The sequence below is a fragment of the Ciconia boyciana genome, chromosome 23, assembly GCF_034638445.1.
Source record: "Ciconia boyciana chromosome 23, ASM3463844v1, whole genome shotgun sequence".
Classification (NCBI taxonomy): Eukaryota; Metazoa; Chordata; class Aves; order Ciconiiformes; family Ciconiidae; genus Ciconia; species Ciconia boyciana.
The window spans coordinates 3975254-3995021 of record NC_132956.1 but is presented as its reverse complement, the minus strand read 5'-3'; the positions used below and the strand labels follow the sequence as shown (position 1 = coordinate 3995021).

Here is a 19768-nt window from a genome sequence, read left to right as displayed (position 1 = left end):
ACATTGACCACGGCACCAGAGGAGCGTGATCCCCAGGGACGGCTGCTGCCCTCTGCCACAGGTGGGAGTCCCCCCCAGTGGGCTCACTGCGGGACCCCTCCCTCACCAGCCCCAGGAGAGCGGGACCAGAACGATGGCAGAGCAAGGGCTGCAAAGACCACGGCTAGTTTATTTTTAGGTTTAAAACCAAGAACAACCCCTGGGGTTTCGGGGCACATCCCTGTGAACCAGGAATGGAGCGAGGAGCTGGGGCGGAGGGGAGCTCCCCGCAGCCGCTCTCCCTCCCACCACCCTCCAGTAAAACCACCTCCCCCTTTTGCTGCACATACAGGTCTGGGCAGGGCTAAAACGAAGCACCCCCCTCCTCCATCTCCAAGAGAGATGGTGGGACTGTGCCAAGCTGTCCATACCACCTTGACCCGAGGGCTCAGCACCACCACGAGCACTCTGATCCACCGGCATGGCCCCCCATCACCCCCCAACCCCAGCTGGTGAGAGGGCGTAGCCATCCACTTGCCCCGGCCCCCCCTCAGCGGCTGAGGGTGGCCGAGTCGTAGCTGTTGATGAAGTCCTCCAGCTCCCGGAGGTGATGGATCCGGCCCTGGCGGAGGTTGGCCCTCAGCGCCAGCCCCAGCGCCGCCTCCATGGAGGGCTCCTTCTGCAGCAGCATCGTGGCCACCACCGCGATGGTCAGGCTGAACTGCTGGTACGACTGCAGGGGAGTGGCACGGGGTCGGCACGGGGCACCCCAAAACCTCCCCACCAGCAGCGTGCAGCCCCTCCCAGGGATATTTTTTCCCCCAGGGCTGGTCCACGAACCCCCCCAACAGCATCTGAGCCCCTGCAAGCCCCTTCTTGCTCACAAGCACCTTCCCCTGCAACCACCAGCACCAGGAGGGGTTTCTCTCCAGTGACCCCAAAAATGCCCAATTCAAGTCCCCCATCACCCGGCATCACTTCTCCCCCCATGGTTCAAAGGGTCCTCAGGCGAGCCCCCCCATCCTGCAGCCGGTCCCAGACCCCCGCGCCCCTTGGCCAGGGGCCACCAGGACTCACCAGCTCGATCTCCTCCTTCCTGGCAAGGACGGCAGCGGAGCGGAGGTCTGTGCCAGCCATGGAGGGTGTCAGGAGCGTGGAGCAGAGCCGGCACCGGCCGCCTGCAGCCTGGGCGGTGGAAAAGGCGAGGAAGGATCGGACGCTTTGAAGGGGAGAGGGACTGGGCAAGGTTGGGGCCAAACTGGGGCTGCCAGTACCAATTACTAGCCAGGGACCGGTCACCCTGCAGGGGGACCTGCTGGGACCTTGGCTGCCTGGGGTGCTGGTTTGCCACCCTTCCCTTGGGTGCGAGAGCTGCCCCCAGCTCCCCCCTCTGCCCCAGCCCTGGCAGCATCGCTGCCGAGAGCCCTGCTAGCAGATTTCTCTTCCCCATTAGGCAGTAATTAAGCTGCTCTGCAATGCTTTCTTTTGCTTCGTTAAAGCTTGAGTCCCGGGGTCATTCACGCTCCAGCACGCTCTCAAGCCTCTAGTTATTTTTTTGGCCTTTCTCCCAGCTGTCTCCCGTTTATCGGCATCTCCGGCACAGCTGGCACCGGGGCTGACACGGGCTCTGCCTCCAGACAAAGCAGCGCTTTAACCCCAGCCCATAATTCTGCAAACAGGGAGGCCAGAGGGATCCCACTCTGCTGCTCCTTGGGCTATGGCAGTATCCCTGAGCCCAGGGCACCTGCCCCGCACAGGGACCCACGGACACCTCGGGGCGAGAGGAGGCACCCTGACCCCGTACCAGCTCCATCTCACCGGACCCAGGAGGGTGCCGGGTCCCCGGTGAGGTCTCTGGCACAGCGCAGATATCGGAGCAAGCCTGGCTGGGCTGTGCGTCAGGCTCCGCAGAAGCTCCCGGTGGGATCTGCGAGTTTTCGGATGGCTGAAGGCCACCGAGAAGCTGTGGGAGAGAAGGCGGCTGGGGAATGAAGGAAGTGGCCGCGCAGGAGCCGGGGGAGCCGCGCTGCCAGCACACCCCTGTCCGCAGCAGCGGCCTTGGTGGGCTCTCCCCAGGGAGGGGACACGCCACGGAGCTGCCCACCACATGCCGAGACCCACCCCATCGCGGGCAGCTTCTGCCTCAGCTTCTCCAGCTCCGCTCAGCAGACGCTGCCGTCCCCGGGAACGCGGGCAGAGCTCAGCACCCACCTCTCCAGCAGAGCCGGCCACCACGTGGACCCTCTCGGCTGGCTCCGCAGGGGCTGTCAGACCGTGGGGATGTGACCCGCCACCCGCGCCAGCCTTAGGGATGCTTTGGCTGCACGGCTCTACCTGTGCAAAGCATTACAGACGCATCGCAGAGCCCACAGCGAGGGCTGGCAATGGGGAAAAAAAGAGGTTTGCAAAGGGGACTGCAAGCTTCCACCTCCCCCTGGGCACTGCTTTTAGGTGGGAAGAGGAGATGTATTAGCTCGTACCTCAAGGTGCTCCCCCGTCTCGGCAGAGCTCTCCTCCGGCGGCGCTGGCTCCGTTTCCAAAGCAGAGGGGCCCTGGCTGTGGCTGCCCGCAGGTTTCTGCCTGGCTCCTGGCTCAACCTGGGGACATGCAATGGCACGAGGCTGGGACACATCTGGCCCTGGGAGAAGAGCTGGGGGACGGGATGGACGGGGTGCTAAAACCCAAAGGAAACCACGGGGCTTTGCAGCCCCAGAGAATAGTCAAGAAAACGTCCGTGCCTGGCAAAGAGACAGCGAGGTGAAGAGTGAAAGGGCTGGATGAGAGAGAGAAGGAAGACGTTACACTGGCTGAAGAGACCCCCGAGCCAGGCACCTCCAGGGGCGTGAGCATCCCTGCCTGCCCCCAGGAGAGGGGTGCTCTCCTACCGGCATCGCTCCTGCTGCCTGCTCCGGCTCTGCAGCCTCTGTTGCAGCCTGGGGATCAGCGGCCGGGCTCTTCTGAGGGGTGCCGGCTGGTCTGGGGGGCTCCGGGACCTTCCCGCTCACCACCGGTGGGCCCTGGGGGAAACCACACTGGTTAGGGGCACGGCAGCACCACGTGGGGCTCAGACCGTGTAAACTCGTGTCGCTGCTGATTGCTGTGATGGCGGGGTAAAAACCCACAACCTGAGCCGTCTGCTCCCCGCTCTGTGCACCATCTTTGCAGGAAATAAGTGGCTGAGGAGGATCAGGGTGCTGCAGCTTTTCTTTGACCCCCGGCCGGCTCGTCCCAGAGAGGGAAGAGGAGGACCTGGAGGATGGCTGATTCCCTGTAGAGCGAGAAACACAACGAGAGCGACTCCTCGCTCTGCCCGAGGAGATGCTGGCGAGCACGGCATGGGGCCCCTCGCAGCCCCAGGCAGCCAGTACAGGGTCGGCACAAACCTCTGGAGGGCCAGGGACACGGAAGGCGCTGGACCAAGGTTAACTCTCGGTGGCCACGGCGAAGGCGTCGGCAGCGTTTCCCACCCAGGCCACGATGCCCCCAGGGTGGGCAGCCATCCTGGAAGCCACCTCGCTCCCTGCAGGAGCAAAGGCAGCCCCAGGGTGGGGATTTAGGCTGGAAGGGGTCTCCGGTGCAAACCCCCCCACCCTGATTAGGGCCAGCTTCAACGCTGCATCACCCCTCGGCTGTGCACCGGAGCAGAGCCTGGCCCCCACGCCCCTGCTCGCCGCCCCACAGCTGCACGGTCCCCCCGCACCCCTCACCCTCAGCACGGGCACCCACCCTGGCAGGCTGGCGCGGGGCCAGGGTGGGTGCTGCTCCTCGTCGGGGAATTCAGGCCAGGCAAAGCAGTCATTGCGGGGCAGTGGTGGCTCCTGCGGGGAAGAGGGTGGGTTTAGACACGGAGCGGGATGGGGGATGCCGTGACTGCGGAGCGGAGAAGCTGGGCTGCTGCTGCTCCCAGCGTTGGGCAGGGAAACCTGTCCCCATGCACTGTCCTTGTCACCAGGGCAGTGAATGGACCCTGCCCCACTTCACCCGCTCCCTGCCCTCAGTCCTGCAGCCGCTGCCACCCCAGCAGCCCACCACCCACTCACCGGGTGCCAGCCCTCCCCGAAACAGTCTTCAGGTCCTCGGTTATCTTCTCTGTCATCCCAAGGGGGTGGCGGGGGACAGTCGTGGGGTGCCCATCTCCTGTCCTCCTCCTTCCAAGGGGAGTCGGCAGGGCCAGGGAAGGGTCTGGAGTCCCAGAGACCGGGCTGCAATGGCAAATTGCCACCAGTGAGGATGGTGGCATGCTGGGGGTAGCCATACAACTGCCACCCCCCCCAGCCCACCTCCCCCTCACCGGGTGCCAGCCCTCTCTGAAGCAGTCCTCAGGTCCTCGGTCGTCTTCTCCATTGTCCCAGTGGGGTGGCGGGGGACAGTCGTGGGGTGCCCATCTCCTGTCCTCCTCATTCCCATGGAAGTTGGCAGGGCCAGGGAAGGGTCTGGAGTCCCAGGGACCGGGCTGCAACAGCAAATCGCTGCCGGTGAGGTCTGCAGCTCGCTGGGGTGTTTCGTTTTTGCTGCGGTTCTCCCTCCCTGCCACGGCCCTCAGCTCCTTCTGCTTCTCCTGCTCCCAGGGGAGCCCCCAGTTTTGGCCACCCCGGATTTGCAGATGAACCCCGACAGTGCCGTCCCCCCTCGTTGCATGGCTGCTCGCCCTCGCCCCTGCCCCCTTACCGGGCGCCATCCGCCCCTGCCTCTCCTGTGCCGGTGCTCCCAGGACGGCTCGTCCCAGACGTCCTGGGGTCTGTGAGCGCGGGGCGGCGGTGGTCCAGCCTGCCACGGACTGGGCTGCCGGAGAGGGCACAGGGAGATGAAAGCAGGATGAGACCCTCACCTTCCCCCTTGCACCGGCTGGACACCGAGCCGGGACAGGGAGCCAGGAGCCTGTCCGCCCTCCTCTCCCAGCCAAGGTCCCAGGCAATTCCCAATTCTTCCCTGTACCGCGGCCATGCTCTCCTGGCTCCTCGGCATCCCGAGTGATGGAGCAGGGGGCACCCATCCTTGCCCCACAAAGCTCCTCCGCTCCCAACCACACTGGCAGCTCCTGCTGTGCGGCAGCAGGAGGGTTGCAAAACCACCTACCTCCCTGGGGAAGCCCGGGAAGCCCCTCCTGCAGCCCAGCGGCGAGAACATCTCACCAAAAGCTCGTCCTGGCCCCGGTCCCAGTGAGGAGAAGGCCCCCGGGAGGTCGGCACCCAGCTGCAAAGGGAGAGGCGAGGGTGAGCACGTCCCACAGGACGTCACTGCCGGCTCGGGGACGGCTGCCGGCCAGGTGCCACTTGCAGCGCTTCCAGCTCTGCTGAGCCCTGAGCGTTGGGTCACCTCCAGAGCCACATGGCATCATCGCCAGCGAGGACCTGCAGGAGATGGGTGAGCTGGGGGCCACACAGACCTGCTCCCCGTCCCAGGAGGGGACACGGGTCCTGGCAATGCCGAGGCTGCTCCCTCGGCACCGGGTACCCCCGCACCCTGCCCGAAGCAGCTCCCCTTGCCCACTCGAGCCTTCGCTCGCTCGCAGCCACGTTTCAATCGCCCCGTGCAAACCGCACAGGTCACAACACCCAGTGGCACCAACCTCGCTATTGTCCCGCAGGATCCCGGCCGAGCCTGGGATCGGGCACCCGCACCTGAGCCGGGCACCTGAGCAGGGACAAGTCACCCACTGGGTGCCCCCGGCCAGCCCGGCACCGCAGCGGGGTGCAAGCCCCACTCCAGGCTGCACCCCTGCCCCTTGCTGCTCCCACGGACAGGCACGGTTTGGGCTCTTTGTAGGAGCAAGGGGGTCAAACCCTGCAGATGCAAAGTGGCATTTCCCTGGCTCCCTGGGGGACAGCCTTTGTGGCTTCCCCACCGCTGGGCCGCAGCGGCTGCGTGGCTCGGAGATCAGAGCTTATCGCAAGGGATGCGGTCCCAGCGAGCAGGGGATGCTCTGACCCGAAACCGGCCAACCTCAGCCCGGCCGGGGCACTGGGCTCCCAGCGCCACCAGTTAAGGCTCGCAGCCTCGACCCAGGCTGGCAGGGGTTAATGGCAGCACAGGCACCACCCTGTGTCTCACAGGTCAGCAGGGACCACCCTAGGGCAGGAGGGAGAGTAAAAGAAAGAAGAGAACACTTTTGTCCCCAAATTGAGGTTTTACCTGGCAGATCAGTCCCAGGTGGCCCCGGAAAGCAGCTCGCCCGCCCGGAGAGACGAAGCACCGGCCACCCCTGCCCCCAGCCCAGCTCCCCGCAGCCTCTCGCCCCCGGGGCTGGCAGATCTCCCCCACCCCCTGCATTTGCTGAATGTAAACCAATAGCAAGCGATTGCTGACGGCAGCCAGGTGCTAATTCCCCCCCAGGCAGCTCCCTTGGAGCCCTCCTGAGCACTCGATTTCCCTTCCTTGAAAGCCAAGCTGCAACACCCTCCGGGAGCTCTTAGTCCTGTTTGCAGAGCGTCTTACGCTGATTTCAGCTGCTGAGAACAGGCGCTCGCTAACAGGGGAAGCACAGACGGGCCGACAGACCCCCCTCAGTTCCCGAGGGGTGCACAGACCCCAGCAGCACCTCTTCTCAAACCGGCCTCTGATAACCAGGGACAGCCAAATTCCTCCGCTTATCTAAGATCTCTCAGCAAACCTGGTTTAAAGCAGAGTTTGATGCAAGACCTGCAAACTCCACGCATCAGCCTCGGGGTGCAGCCCCTGTTCCTGCTCCTTCCCACCTCTGCTGCTCCACCGTGCAAGGGGATCTCTGCACCCCCAGGGCACAGAGCATCTGTGCAAGGGGGGACCCTGCAGCCCCAGAGCACAGAGCAGCCATGCAAGGGGGTCTCTGCACCCCCAGGGCACAGAGCATCTGTGCAAGGGGGGACCCTGCAGCCCCAGAGCACAGAGCAGCCATGCAAGGGGGTCTCTGCACCCCCAGGGCACAGAGCATCCGTGCAAGGGGGGACCCTGCAGCCCCAGAGCACAGAGCATCCGTGCAAGGGGGTCTCTGCACCCCCAGGGCACAGAGCATCCGTGCAAGGGGGGGACCCTGCACCCCCAGGGCACAGAGCATCCGTGCAAAGGGGTCTCTGCACCCCCAGGGCACAGAGCATCCGTGCAAGGGGGGACCATGCACCCCCAGGGCACAGAGCATCCGTGCAAGGGGGTCTCTGCACCCCCAGGGCACAGAGCATCCGTGCAAGGGGGGGACCCTGCACCCCCAGGGCACAGAGAATCCGTGCAAGGGGGTCTCTGCACCCCCAGGGCACAGAGCATCTGTGCAAGGGGGGACCCTGCAGCCCCAGAGCACAGAGCATCCGTGCAAGGGGGTCTCTGCACCCTCAGGGCACAGAGCATCCATGCAAGGGGGGACCATGCACACCCGGGGCACAGAGCATCCATGCAAGCCCCCAGCCCCAGCCCCTGCGTCCATCGAGCTCCAGCATCACCTGGATTAGCCACATGGTCCCCAGGATGCTCCCAGCCTTGTGCTGGGGGATTTGGGGGAGCAGGGCCCCCCGGGGCCACGGCACAGCCTGCAGGGACGAGGAGGGGAAGGGGAAGATGGAGACAAGGGTCCAGAGAGCGTGGTGGCCCTGGCAGGACAGGGCCCAGCTGGAAGGGACGCTGCCATCACACCCACCTCTGCCGACGTCCGGAGGCCAAGGAGCAGTGCCCCGCTCCCCAGGCACGGCTGGCTCCGGCACTGGAGCGGCTGGGAGGCTGCAGCTCAGTGCCGCCGGGTTCACCGAGAGCTGCTCGGGGCTGACGTGCCGCTGAAGCCGCCTGTTTCCGTTCACCCTCTAACACCACAGCCGGATTTGAGCCCTGCTTGCAGCATCGCCACATCCCAGCAGCCCCAGGGACGGAGCCCGCTGCGGCTCAGAGGGTTTCCCAAGCCTGCTGCTGGTCCGACACATTGCCTCCTGGGGCAGCCAGGGACTGGGCACCTCTGCCAGGCACCTACAGCGTCTCCTCCTCCCTATTTCCCTGCATTCCCACGGGGAACGGCACTCCCAGGAGTTCATTAGCACCGGCCAGATGTGTTAGTACAAGGTACAGACATCTCGCCCAGCCCGGTGATAAGACGCATCACCTTCCCGATGCTTAATGAACATCTGCATCATGTCAGGGTCTGACAGCAGTGGAAGGCTTTGCTGGGGGCTGGGAACGCTTGGTAACAAGCTGGTCTGAACTGGTCTGCCCAGCAATGCAAACTCCTGCATCAACACAGAGCGTGAAGACGAGTTTGCGACCTTGCAGGAACGTGGGGGGGAGATAAGGGAGAATAGGGAGGCTCGGGGTGAGCTCGCTGATGCCAAATGTTAGCAAAGGGGGAGATAAAAGGGAAAGCCCAAAGTCTGAGGTGGAGTAAAATCCTTCAAAGACGGCAAATGAGCGGTGCTGTTTGCGGGGACGGGGCAGCCCGTGGCCCATCGGAGCTGGCTGCTTCTCAACGCTGCTCCCACCGGGCAGATAACACACAGCTTTCCAGCTGGTCGGTTAATTATAGTCTCCAATAGCTATAAATCAATTAACTAACTGGCTGGATCAATTAGCTCTTTGGGATTTGGGAAAGAAATACAGCAGCAGGGACAAATGTGGCTGCAGCCGGGATGGCCAGTGTCACCATACATCCCCCTCGGGAGCCAAATGGCTCCGTAACCCCACAGCCCCTCAGCTGGTGCACGTTTTCTTACCAGAGCCTGGCTTGGTGACCTGGGTGTCTCCAAAGAGGAGCATAACTAGCTCTCGGGGAGCAGGGAAATAGGAGTAACAGGAAAGCTGCACTAATTGCTAGAAATTCTGTGTAAGGATAAGCTACGCTGATCGCTAAAATCTTTATATAAAGCTCTAATTATAACTACAACCCTGTAGCCAGTTCTCATTCCACAAAGGATCCTTAAAAGAACCTACCCGTCCCCGTAGTATGGGGTGACACACAGTGCACCCCAAAAGGGGCAAACCGCGTTGGGTTTGGGGCTCCGCAGTGAACGCCTCTGCTCAGGCCAGGTTACTTCAGCAGGTCTCTGTCCCACAAGCTGCTTTTTCCAGGCACAAGAGCTCGGGCACAGGAGAACACAAGAGCTGGTGCAGGGTCGAGGCCCCATCTCAGTGCACCAAGCTTGCCCAGCAAACGCCCTGTCCCACCGGTAACCAGCCGTCACGGTGACCCCGGCTGCTCCGTCCTGGATTGTTTGATGTGGAACCACGTGGGCACGGTAATATATAATCTGCTGTCAAAGAGTGTGGAAATCGAGGCAGGGACAGCCGCAATTACAGTGAGATTAGTACCAGGGCACTGAGAAAAGGTGATGAATGCCCAAGTAAGCACCGGTGCAAGGTGCCCCGGCAGCAGGTACAGCGTGCGAGGCTTAATGGTGCTAATGAAGCGAGTTTTGCTGTCGGGAAGTCCCCTCCTGATGGAAACAGGCACCTCCTGGGGAAGGTGGCAATGCTTGGGGTGGCAGAGATTTTTTTTTTTTTTCCCGCCCCCCAAAAAGCCACAAAGGCTGAGAGGGGGGTTGGTGGGAGCAGGGGAGCGGGCGAGGGGAAGGCCAGGCCCTGCTGGGGGCTGAGGGCAGCGGGCTCAGGGGGAGAGGGAGAGCGGTTCGAGATCTGCAAAGTGGAGTGAAAGAGCAGGAAAGACTCGAAGGGAAAGGGAGGATTTGGGAACGAGCAACAGAACGAAGGTTCAGGCACAGGCAGGGAGGGACAGAGAAAACAGGAGAGACGTTTCCCAAATGCCACCGCTGCGACGCCGTCCTGCCCAGGGGTACCGCCAGTGCTTACTGCTGCGCGCTGTCCTTTGGGGTGCAACGGTGTGGGTTACAACCGTCCCGGCTCCGGGATCCAGCACCCGCACCTGGAAAATTCACAGAGAGGAGGAGCGGTACCTCCCGCCGCCCGGCCGGGACCAGGGCCCGCGCAGGGCTTCAGAGGCATCCCCTCGCTTTCCACACGTTTTTCCCGTTCTCTTATCTCCCCTCCCGCAGCAGCAGCAGCAGCAGCAGCAGCAGCAGCAGCAGCAGCAGCAGCAGCAGCAGCAGCAAACCCCGGCAGTGCCTGCCCTTACCGGCCGCTGTGCAAACCCGGCTCCCAGGGCCCCCGATCCCACCCTGCGGGGCTCAGCCGGGAGGGGCGGCGGGGGTTCCGCGTATGGCGGGGGGATGCACGCCCTGTAGGGATGCACATCCCCTGTACGGCGGGGCTTCACGGGGCCGCCGCTGCCTTGGGTTTTTCCGAGCAGGCAGCGCCCGCTAAAAACCACCCGTGCAGAGCAGGGGCGTGCGGGGGGGGCCGCAAGCGTGCAAGGCGCGGGTGCCGGCGGCGGCAGGGGGCGGACACCCCCCCACCCCGTTGCACGGGAAGCCCCGCGCTTCGCGCAAGGCCGCCCCACCGGGTTGCTCGTTGCACGTTGCTCGTTGCACGGGGCCCGCGCACCCCGCGCCGAGGCCACGCGGCTTGCACGCGGAGGCGCGGCGCGCGCCCCCCGCCGCGCGCCGGAAGTGACGGCATCGCGCGGCGGCGGAGCAGGGCGAGGCGAGGCGGAGGCATGGCGGCGGCGGCGGCGGGCGGAGCGGGGAGCGCGGCGCAGGGGCTGCGGGGGTGGCTGCGGAGCGCATACCGCTTCGCCACCGACCGGAACGACTTCCGCAGGTCGGGGCCGCGGGCGGGCGGGCGGGGAGTGGGACCAGGACCGGAGCCAGCGCCAGCGCTGCCGGTTTCTCTTTCAGGAACCTGCTGGTGAACCTGGGGCTCTTCGCCGCTGGAGTCTGGGTCGCCCGGAACCTGACGGACATCGACCTGATGGCCCCGCAGCCCGTCCCGTAGCGGCGGTGAGTCCCCGGGGAGCGAGGGGCGGGCGCAGGGAGAAGGGACCTCCGGCCGAGCGGGGACCTGCTGCGCTGCTCCGTAAAACTTGTCCCCAGATACCGGTGACCCAACCGTGGTGACCCACGGGTGCGTACCCTCCTGCTGGCAGACACCCCCCCCCAGAGCCGGTCGGGGCCCCCCCAGCGAGGGGACGTCACCGAGCGCGGTGACCAGATGAGGGGCAGGAGGGACGCTTCAGTCCCCGCACCCCGAGCGCGCTCTAGCACCAGAAGACCGAAGCCTGAAGCCATCTGATTGACAGACTGAGCTGCCGAGCTGCGTTACGTCGCCTTACGCCAGTAGATGAGACTAGAACCAACCTTCCCTAACGCTCCTTCACTGCTCTCCTAGGAAAGAAACAGAGCTGCAAGGGAGAAGAGCTCGCCCCCCCGCACACGAGGACCAGAAGAGATGAGTTTAGCCGTTACCAGTTCTGACACCTTCACGGGAGTACCGTTCTGTTCTCCTCCTCTCCAGAGCTGCTGCTCACACTTCAAAGCTGTCACGCTTGAAGCGGTGACAAGGGGGGGGGGGGGAGAGCTTTTAAGTGTGAGGGGGAGAATTTATTTTCAATTCATTCTGCAAGGCACAACGAGAATAGTTTTCTCAAGGATGCGAAGCCATTGTGCGTGGAATTTTCTTCTGTACCCCCACCTAGATGTTTATTAAAGTCTGTAGAATAATGACATAACCCGCTGGAATTTCATTTTTTTAATAAGAAACTTCAGCTTACAAAAACAAGGTGTAAAAAGAGTAAAGATTTACAAAAAAATCATAAAAACATGATTTATATTTCACACCCGAAAGACAAAGGAACAAGTCCAGTCCTGGGTTGTAAGCAGGACCCATCAGCTACTTATTCAAAGGAAAAACAAAACTGTGACAAGCCCTAGGTAAACTCTAACCACCAGAAGGTTTCCTGGGTAATGTCCGGATGAGATAAAGCTGGGACATTTACTGTAAAGGAACGATGACTGTGTGTGGGAAGAAGAAGCCATTTGGTGTTGCATAGTATTTTAGTGCCCTGGACTGAGACTACACCTTGCCGTTACCAACTTTAAAGTCCAGCTGTGGGTGGTGAAGCTGTTCCGGGGGACAGCGAAAGCACCACGTGAGGCTGACGTGGGAGCTGCGGCTGTGATTTACTCCGATACGTTACACAACGGCTCCTCGAAGATGCTATTTCTCGAGCAGAATAAACTTCCCAGCCCTGAGCATTATGGCAGTAGGACTGCAACATGGCTTCAGATTCTTTGGACCGTTATGCACGGGTTTTTATTTTAAGACATTCTTCTGAAGTAGCGCTGCCTCCGCGTTTTGTGACCGAGAACTGCCCCTTACCTGCCCCAGAGAGAAACTCATTCCACTACCGATACAGATTCTTAAAAATGCCGTTTTCAAAGCGGGGTGTTTTAACATCCTGTGAAGAAATGAAGTTCTTTTGAAGTATGGATAATCCAAGTTATGCAGAAACTGTTTCTGCAGGAAAAAGGGATTAATTAGAACATTAAGTCATTTTATAGTTAATCTTAGTTTTCATTTAGAACACACTAATCTCCTCCCAAGGCCTGGGTTCAGGCAGGGGGCAGTTCATGCAGTTAAGTACATAAGGCTGCCATAGGTGACTTACTGGATGTTGTCTTAACAAACCTTGACTAAAATAAAAGCTGCTGAACCTCCGATTAGGAGCAGTGCTTCTCGCTTGCACCGAGCTGCAAGATAGCTGGACAGATTGCCAGAAACATTCAGTAATTAATTGGATTCTCTTGTCACTTGCTGCTGCCTGGGAGTGTCCTTGAAGCAAAGGCAGTCTCATTCATGAGCACAGCGTGGCATACATCAGCTTAAGTCATTAGTGACGTAAGTACCAGAAACTTGAAACAGAAACTAGAGGCTGTTCTGACTTAAAGCCCCCACAGAAGTCACTGAAAAATCAGGAAACCCACCCAAGCTCCAGCCTGGCTCCTCACCCAAGAAAGCGGTGCAGCATTTCACTCCTCTTTCCACAAGGGCTGCCAGGGGATTTCATACTGAGGGAAAACTGCCTGTCTTCTACCCAGCCTCTGCCAACAGCACCCTTCCAGCAACCTTAACCTAGAGCGGGATTAACTTTTTTAAAGTGCTGAAGATTAGCTTTAATTCTGCCCTTACTCAAGTCAAGAGTGAAGCTTCCAGGGCATTAGCAGAAGCAGGGTCTCGCCAGCAGCATCCTGCCCAAGCCCATCACACCTTAAGGGAGCTCGCCCGGGCAGCACTCCTCTCGGAGGAGCTGTTTGAAGTTTCTAAGCTGTGTTAAGTTTCTTTTACGGAAAGGCAGACCTGTTAAAAAAAAGTTTTACTGGAAACAAACTTATCCACTTGTTCCTTTCCTGTAAACTGCTCGTTAGATGTATAGAAGGCTGTGGCTTAAAAGAGTTTGTGACTGCTTAACCAAAGCTGAAGTTAAGCAGAGAAAAAATAGGAGCTAATTCTCTTTTACATGGGCTCTAGGTTGCCAGTGGTAAGTTACTGTAGTTTACACGTCTGAGAAACTAGGTGAAAACTTGGGTTTCACATGGAAATATGTGGTTCATCTTGTAGCAGTAGGAAATAGCCTTAAGGGCCAGGCCTAGTAATGTCATTTAATAAATGTAAGGAGAGTGAAAGATGACAGTTGCTATGAAAATGCCATTCCAAAATCAGAGGTGTGGAGTGATGCAGCCCAAACACTACGCTAACTGTGCAAAAGAGAAGGCGCCTCACAGGTGGTTATCCTAATTTCTCAGCTACCGATTCTGTTCAGCGGTGCACCACGAGCCTGTGGTGACATTATTCATGTGCATAGCTCTGGCCTGCCCGTGCTATCGTACATTCTCTAACCTTGTCTAGCCACCAACGCGGCACAGATTCATACTAACACAGCTGTAGCAGTACAAATTATCCCCATGGTACGGATATGGTTATCTAAGGAAATAAGGCTAGCCTAAGTACTTTACACTTAACCCTGCCCATGTTGAAGGGATGTGGTAGTTCCTCTCTAGCAGGAGCAACATTCACAAGTCCCACGCTCCCATAAAGACATGCTCACTCAGAAAGTGGCTGCAAAGCAGGAACAGAAACAAGAGGAGGCCCTCACTCCAGATTCCACCAAGTCCTAGTTTGACAAGTCAGGGCGCAGCGCTTCAGCATGGAAAAAATCAAATTCACCACCTGCCACCTCTATTGGAAGTATGTTATCAAGACTAAAAATTACAAATCAAATTAGGTAAAGTCATCAACTGCATCATCTCCTTTCTCGCTTCCAGTTATGCGACGCATTTACAGCAACATTGTGGGCAGCTCCTTTCTAAAACTTGAGAATTTGGGGTACTGTTCCTTAGGAACTGTAATCTCTAATGGAAAAGCACCATTCGTTTTGCCAGTATGAGGCTACAGATCAGAGAAAGTTTTTGCCGCAAAAACAGTAGGAATTCGCTGATAACGAGACTGTGTTTGGATTTTGTTAATGTCTCTGCCTGCAAAGCACGCAATCCTCTAACACACAAGGTCCCCATATCAGACGCTTCCTGTCTCTTCTAAACTTAGATGACAGCTTATTGCTGCGGTCGGCTTGGCTTTCTTTTTACTGGTCCTTTCATTCATCCCAACTCCTTCCCTACCCCCAGCCTGCACCAAATCAGTAGTACGGCAGTTCAAGAAGAACCCTAAGGGTACAGCACTTTGCTGTAACTGCAATGCATCCTGTACCGTGCACAAGCTTCGGAACAATAAATAGTTAACAGTGGTTAAAGTCAGTCAGTCTCCCCCCCACTCCCCTTTTGGAAATGTACATTGCAAAGCTCATTTTTAAGACTTAAGAACTCTTTTGAAAGTATTTTGGCCCACCATCCTTTAAAGAAATGGAACCCACACACATGCACAAAATAAAAATCAGTACAACAGAAGGAGCAGCCTAAAGGCATACCCCTAAAATCAACTAAGACAAATAATCACTAGTTGGTACAGGTAACTAAGGTATGTAGCTTTTGATCATTTGAACATGGGGTTTTACAAATTTAGACGCTTGCTAGAATGCTTCACATCCCCATCTGCAATGAACAGGTATCGATATTAATGTAATAGACACCAAAAAACCCACTGAATTGAGGTTTTACGTTCCCACAGGCAATAAATTCTCAACCTAAGTCCATCCTATCTGATCTCAAACCCGCTGAAGGGATTAGATGCGCACAAAAAGGCAGTGTTCAGAGCTGGTGCTTGGATTTTACTCTTTACTTTGAAGAAGGGACACTTGGCCACCTTACTCAGCTGTATCTATTGCACATTAAATTTACGCAGGCATTACCATGGCATGCTTTTGCTCATGTGTGGAAGTATTTGCTAGGCTGCTAAGAGGAAACCTGTGCAAATACTGCCATGACAATGGGAACTGTATTTCTTTTTCTTTTCTAAACCAGCAATTATAATTAGGTTTGTAACAGAAGGTGCTTCCCAAAGCTACAGCTACTCTACCAAAAAGCCCACTGGAGTTTTTAATCCTTGCTCTATGCTACATGCTCTGACAGACATCAACTTACGGACCTGACTGGAGGGGCCTGGATGACATAAGAAAATCTGAGAAGCCAAATCTAATCCGCCTTTGAACAAGCTGTTGTTTGAATTATTACAAATACAGAGATTTCAAACATGTAACACTAAAATACTAGCTTCTCAGCTTGCTGGTAAACTTCATTCACGTACAGATACAAATGTAAAAATGTCAGTGATACTGAGTACTTGTAAAAACACGCAAATCTGCCTGCTGCTTCAGTCAGGAGGGGGGAATTCATGACTTACTTCCCAACGTTTCTGTCCCATGCAAAATATTGTTGCATACAAGGCACCGAATCTAAGGAATCATACAAAATTAGTTCACAAAACTGTACTGGCAGGTAGAACTGATCTCCCTGTCTCTTGCTTACGTAGTTCTCATTCTGCAACACCATTGACTTCCACTGGAGCTCATCCCGGGGTGATCCGGCAACCGCCAGAAGTTTCATTAGTCTCTCTCATTGGGATGAAATTAAGCATATTCAGGCCTGGGGACGTTACAATCAATAAAAGAGTTTCGAAATTACCACCAAGACAATATTTATGCTAGAAGCCTTGCCTTCTAAAAGCAAAAAACCCTCCTGACAGCGAGTCCATAGGACACACTTAATGTTTTTACCATTTCTAATTTTATTCTTGCACTCAAAAAAATGTCTGGAAGTCCCTAATTAAGCGGGGGTGGTACTGCCACCCAGAAAAGTTTGACAACAAGCATTTAATATGCATTATTCCATTTGCTGCCTCACATTAACAACTTCAAAGCCAGACCAGAGAATTGTTCTGGTCAGAAGTAATGAGGAAAAAAATTGTTTTTTCAGTGCTTTGCAGAGAAACTGTTTTTGCAGTATGCATAGTTTAACTTGGGAACACAGACAGTGAAGGGATAACATAAAGGCAAATTTATGTAACTAACTTGCTAGTGGAATAAAGTTAGCTAAAATAAAGTGTTTTCTGACAACAGCAGCAGATGCTATATCATACCTGGCCATGAATACATTAAGATTCTTCATTAAAAACATACAATTAAGGAATGCCAATTTACTTACCAGTCGAATGGAATAAGGATATGCTGGGAACAGTTCTGTCCCAAAGGCTGCATACCCACGAGGCTGACAGTCTGCCAGCGTACAGTGGCTTCCTACGCCTTCAGACAATGACCTGCAAAGGTGCCAAGAACCTCACACTTGCTCTGAGCATCTCTCAAGGCAACTGACTCCTTTCTACAAGACTGGAACCCCAGTACAGGAATCCCAGCACACAGAGAAACCAATTCTGCTCTCAATTGTACCAAAATAAAGGGTTTTATGTTGCAGACACTTAGCTTGCAACTCACAACTGTGACCACTGAACTCCACACATGAGTTAAGTCACATCATCTGCCTGTGTATTTGCAAAAGCAGAGCCTAAACCTGGAATTATTCTAAATACGCATCAGTGTATTAGCAGGATTTGAAGCCATACCGTTAGAAGAGGACAAAGCGGGCTTTACAGGCTACCCTTTGTCAGGCATGCACTTAAGCGGGCTTCACTGTAATTGCAAGTAGTATTTTCATCTTACTGATGTAGAGAGGTAACTTCCAATCAGAATTTCTGGCAAACAGGACACTATAAAACAGTGTCCATCATAGAGGGAGCATTGGGCTATGCTTATATAAAGAAGCCTGCAGTAGACAAATATAAACCAAACAGCATAAAAAATGCTATACGCTATCGCTTCCAAATAAAAGCTAAATATTACAGAAACCTCACAGTGTTGGAAAAAGCAAGTTTTTTTACTTTGAAGTATAATTCATTCCTTCCCTATCAGGGCAATCATTTTTCTGACTGCAGTATCTCCACATCTCAGCACAACTAGGCTAACGTCACATGGAGAGGCCACTAATGTCCAAAGATGTCACCAGCAAATGCTACAAAATCTGCTTGGGCAATCAGGCGCAGCAACGGCTACAGGTACGCTCCCAGCTCCCCACTCCCCTCTGCAACCCACTCGATTCACGTGACAACTGTATTACTACCTGAATTCAAATATTAATGCAAAACACTCAGTCAAAAGATGAGCATTCATAGCGAAGAGTCTCGGCTCACTGCAGTAACAACTAATGCTGCATTACGGTTTGCCTTTCTATTGAATTTTTATATAAACAGGGCCAGCATGGCTAGGGGATTCAGAAAGTGGACGCACCATAGTAAATCATGACTGTCACTTAGAAGAATATAATCCTCTTAAAGGGTGGATAGGCCTGGAAGGACAAATGCGTGGGAAAAATACCAGTTTTCCCTTGCACCTCTTAGATTAAAAAGGCAATGTTGAGCACTATTTTTCCTTTAATTTTCATTTTGAGACAGACAGTCTTCACAGAGCATATGTTTTGCTCTAGAAAAGAGTCCACCATGTATCCAATCATCACAAGCACTTGATTTTGATTCCTTCAGGAATGTCAACTTCTACTTGCGCTGAACCCAACTCAGCTTCCCCTGCAATCAGCAGAGCCACATTTACTTTTATTGGATCTCAATTTGGCCTATTGCATTTTTATTCATTTTATTTACTGGTAGCACTAAAAATCCCCTAGCTAGTAAATACAAAGATATACAGACATTCATAAGAAATCCTTCCACACCCTGCTACATTTAGAGAACCAAAACTAAAACTTTTTCATCAGTTCCCATAGGGCTGTTTCAAACTGTCTCATCTCCCAAAAAATAAGAGCACATGATCTCAAAATTATACTTAATTGTCAAAAAGACAGTTTTTGTAGGCTCAAAAAGCAGCATGTTGCTCAGACGTACAAGAAATGGGAAACCTTAAGGACAGAGGAGATCTAGCGCGACACTGTGCTCTGACATGATAAAAGTTTCTTGTTTGCTGTGCTCGTCTCTGCGTGGCTGAAGCGATTAACAGCAGCCAAAGTGAGAGAGACCAATTGGCCCATAGGACAGGAGAGTAAAAGTCACAGTAGTGGCAGTGGGAAGAGAGGAATGGTATTTGGGAAACTTACCTCTTCACCCCCTCCAACAAGAACGTAGGGTTGTCAGTGTGTATCTGACGGGCAAACGCTGACAAGAATAAAAGGAGAAGAGGGAGGAAGAGAAACACACTTTCAGGACTTCTCTGCCTGAAAATGGAACCAATTTTTTTTGAAGCAGCTCATATTTTAGATTACTTCCCCTTTAACAACTTTAAAAAAACCCAAACCATCAAGACTGAAGGTCTCTTTGCAGTTACATATTCAGATTTGACTAAAACATGAAATGTGAATGGCCAACCCCCAAATTATAAAAACACCTGAGGTGCAATTGTAGGCTGAGAAGTGACTATAAATAGTCAACTAAGGCCCTATGTTGCTCATAGAATTCTAAAATCAAGATGATTACAGATACAGACATTTTTATAGCCTTTCAAACTCAACATGGAATTTGAGATTTAACTACATTCCTTCCCTTTATGTCCCAGCAGAAATAAAGACTTCACAGGCTGAATTCTGCGCGCTACACCTGTGCAACCTCGCTGCCTTCGGTTAGTCTGGGCCTCGTGTGACAACCGCAATTAATTAATATTTCCATTACAGAAGCAGTAACAGAAGCGAGCTCTGTCTCCCACCGTTGTGGTATTACCACCACCCCGTTCCCCTGAGGAAAACAAGCCACACTTGTAAAAAAGTGCTAGTTTGCCAGTGTAAGATGCCTCCATGCTCCATGCTTCTGCTGTCACAGCTGTGCAAGCCAGGGCTCAGACTTCTTTATAAACCCAGTCAACAAAGTTATGCCAGCAGAAGCCTGTAGTATAGGCTTTGTTTTTGCTGCCACTGTAAACAGATACGACACACAGGTACATTCCTGTTTTATCACAGGGTTTTGTTTTTGTTTTTAAACACACCTTCTCCAGAGCAGAACTGTTTTAAAATCACCTTCCTAGTGAATTTAGCTGCCAATTCAGTTCAGCCCACAGAATAAACCACCAAGGGTGCACACAGCCCCAGTAACACTGAGAAGAGCTGTTGGCAAAGCTTGCCAGCCACAGGTTTGCCCTCAACTGATGGCAAAGAAATTGGTATCACAGAGATAGCTAAGGCCTGGGGGAATATTTTCTCTGGTAGAAGAACGTTAAACATTTCTCCAGCAAGAATGGCTCTCAGGGCACTCGGCTCCATCTGTCCAACAACCGTTCAAATAAATACCTGGGTGACGGTGTGATTCAAACCCTGGAAATCTGAATGGGAATTAAAGGGGAGGGTACTATACCTGTTCCTTCTGGAGTTTTATCAGCATTACTAGGTACTGAAGGTTTTTCAAGCCAGTTGAATGCTTCTACATCCTGGTTGTGCTCATTTGTTACACACCTTACGCAATTCCTTTTTGATATGAGATGAATGATATACAGCAT

General features: G+C 54.9%; 3 protein-coding genes across 5 annotated transcripts in view; 1 reads left to right on the top strand and 2 right to left on the bottom strand.

The window, feature by feature from the left end:
* Positions 1–164: 164 nt before the first annotated feature.
* On the bottom strand, positions 165–10132 carry LOC140643126 (uncharacterized). The gene is made up of 14 exons (XM_072844584.1): positions 10016–10132; positions 5056–5172; positions 4648–4761; positions 4271–4432; positions 4020–4181; positions 3706–3797; positions 3363–3499; positions 3102–3247; positions 2865–2996; positions 2460–2576; positions 2101–2313; positions 1784–1942; positions 1057–1164; positions 165–712 (listed from the first exon to the last, which is right to left on the bottom strand). Exons 2-14 carry the CDS (start codon positions 5104–5106, stop codon positions 530–532), a joined length of 1776 nt encoding a protein of 591 aa, XP_072700685.1. The 5' UTR covers positions 5107–5172; positions 10016–10132; the 3' UTR covers positions 165–529.
* A 317-nt stretch (positions 10133–10449) lies between these two features.
* Positions 10450–11512, top strand: TOMM6 (translocase of outer mitochondrial membrane 6). 2 transcript variants are annotated; one of them, XM_072844585.1, is made up of 3 exons: positions 10451–10599; positions 10677–10778; positions 11167–11512. In XM_072844585.1, the coding sequence occupies exons 1-2, from the start codon at positions 10496–10498 to the stop codon at positions 10771–10773; spliced, it is 201 nt and encodes a 66-aa protein (XP_072700686.1). In that variant the 5' UTR covers positions 10451–10495; the 3' UTR covers positions 10774–10778; positions 11167–11512. The 2 variants fall into 2 exon arrangements, with proteins under 2 accessions (XP_072700688.1, XP_072700686.1); XM_072844587.1 differs by lacking the exon at positions 11167–11512 and having other exon boundaries at positions 10450–10599; positions 10677–10779.
* A 5-nt stretch (positions 11513–11517) lies between these two features.
* Positions 11518–19768, bottom strand: part of USP49 (ubiquitin specific peptidase 49) — a 34713-nt gene continuing 26462 nt past the window's right edge. For both annotated transcript variants that reach the window (XM_072844583.1, XM_072844582.1), the window contains one exon: positions 11518–19736. The gene's annotated coding sequence lies outside the window, so the exon portion shown is untranslated. The remainder of the gene's footprint in view (positions 19737–19768) is intronic.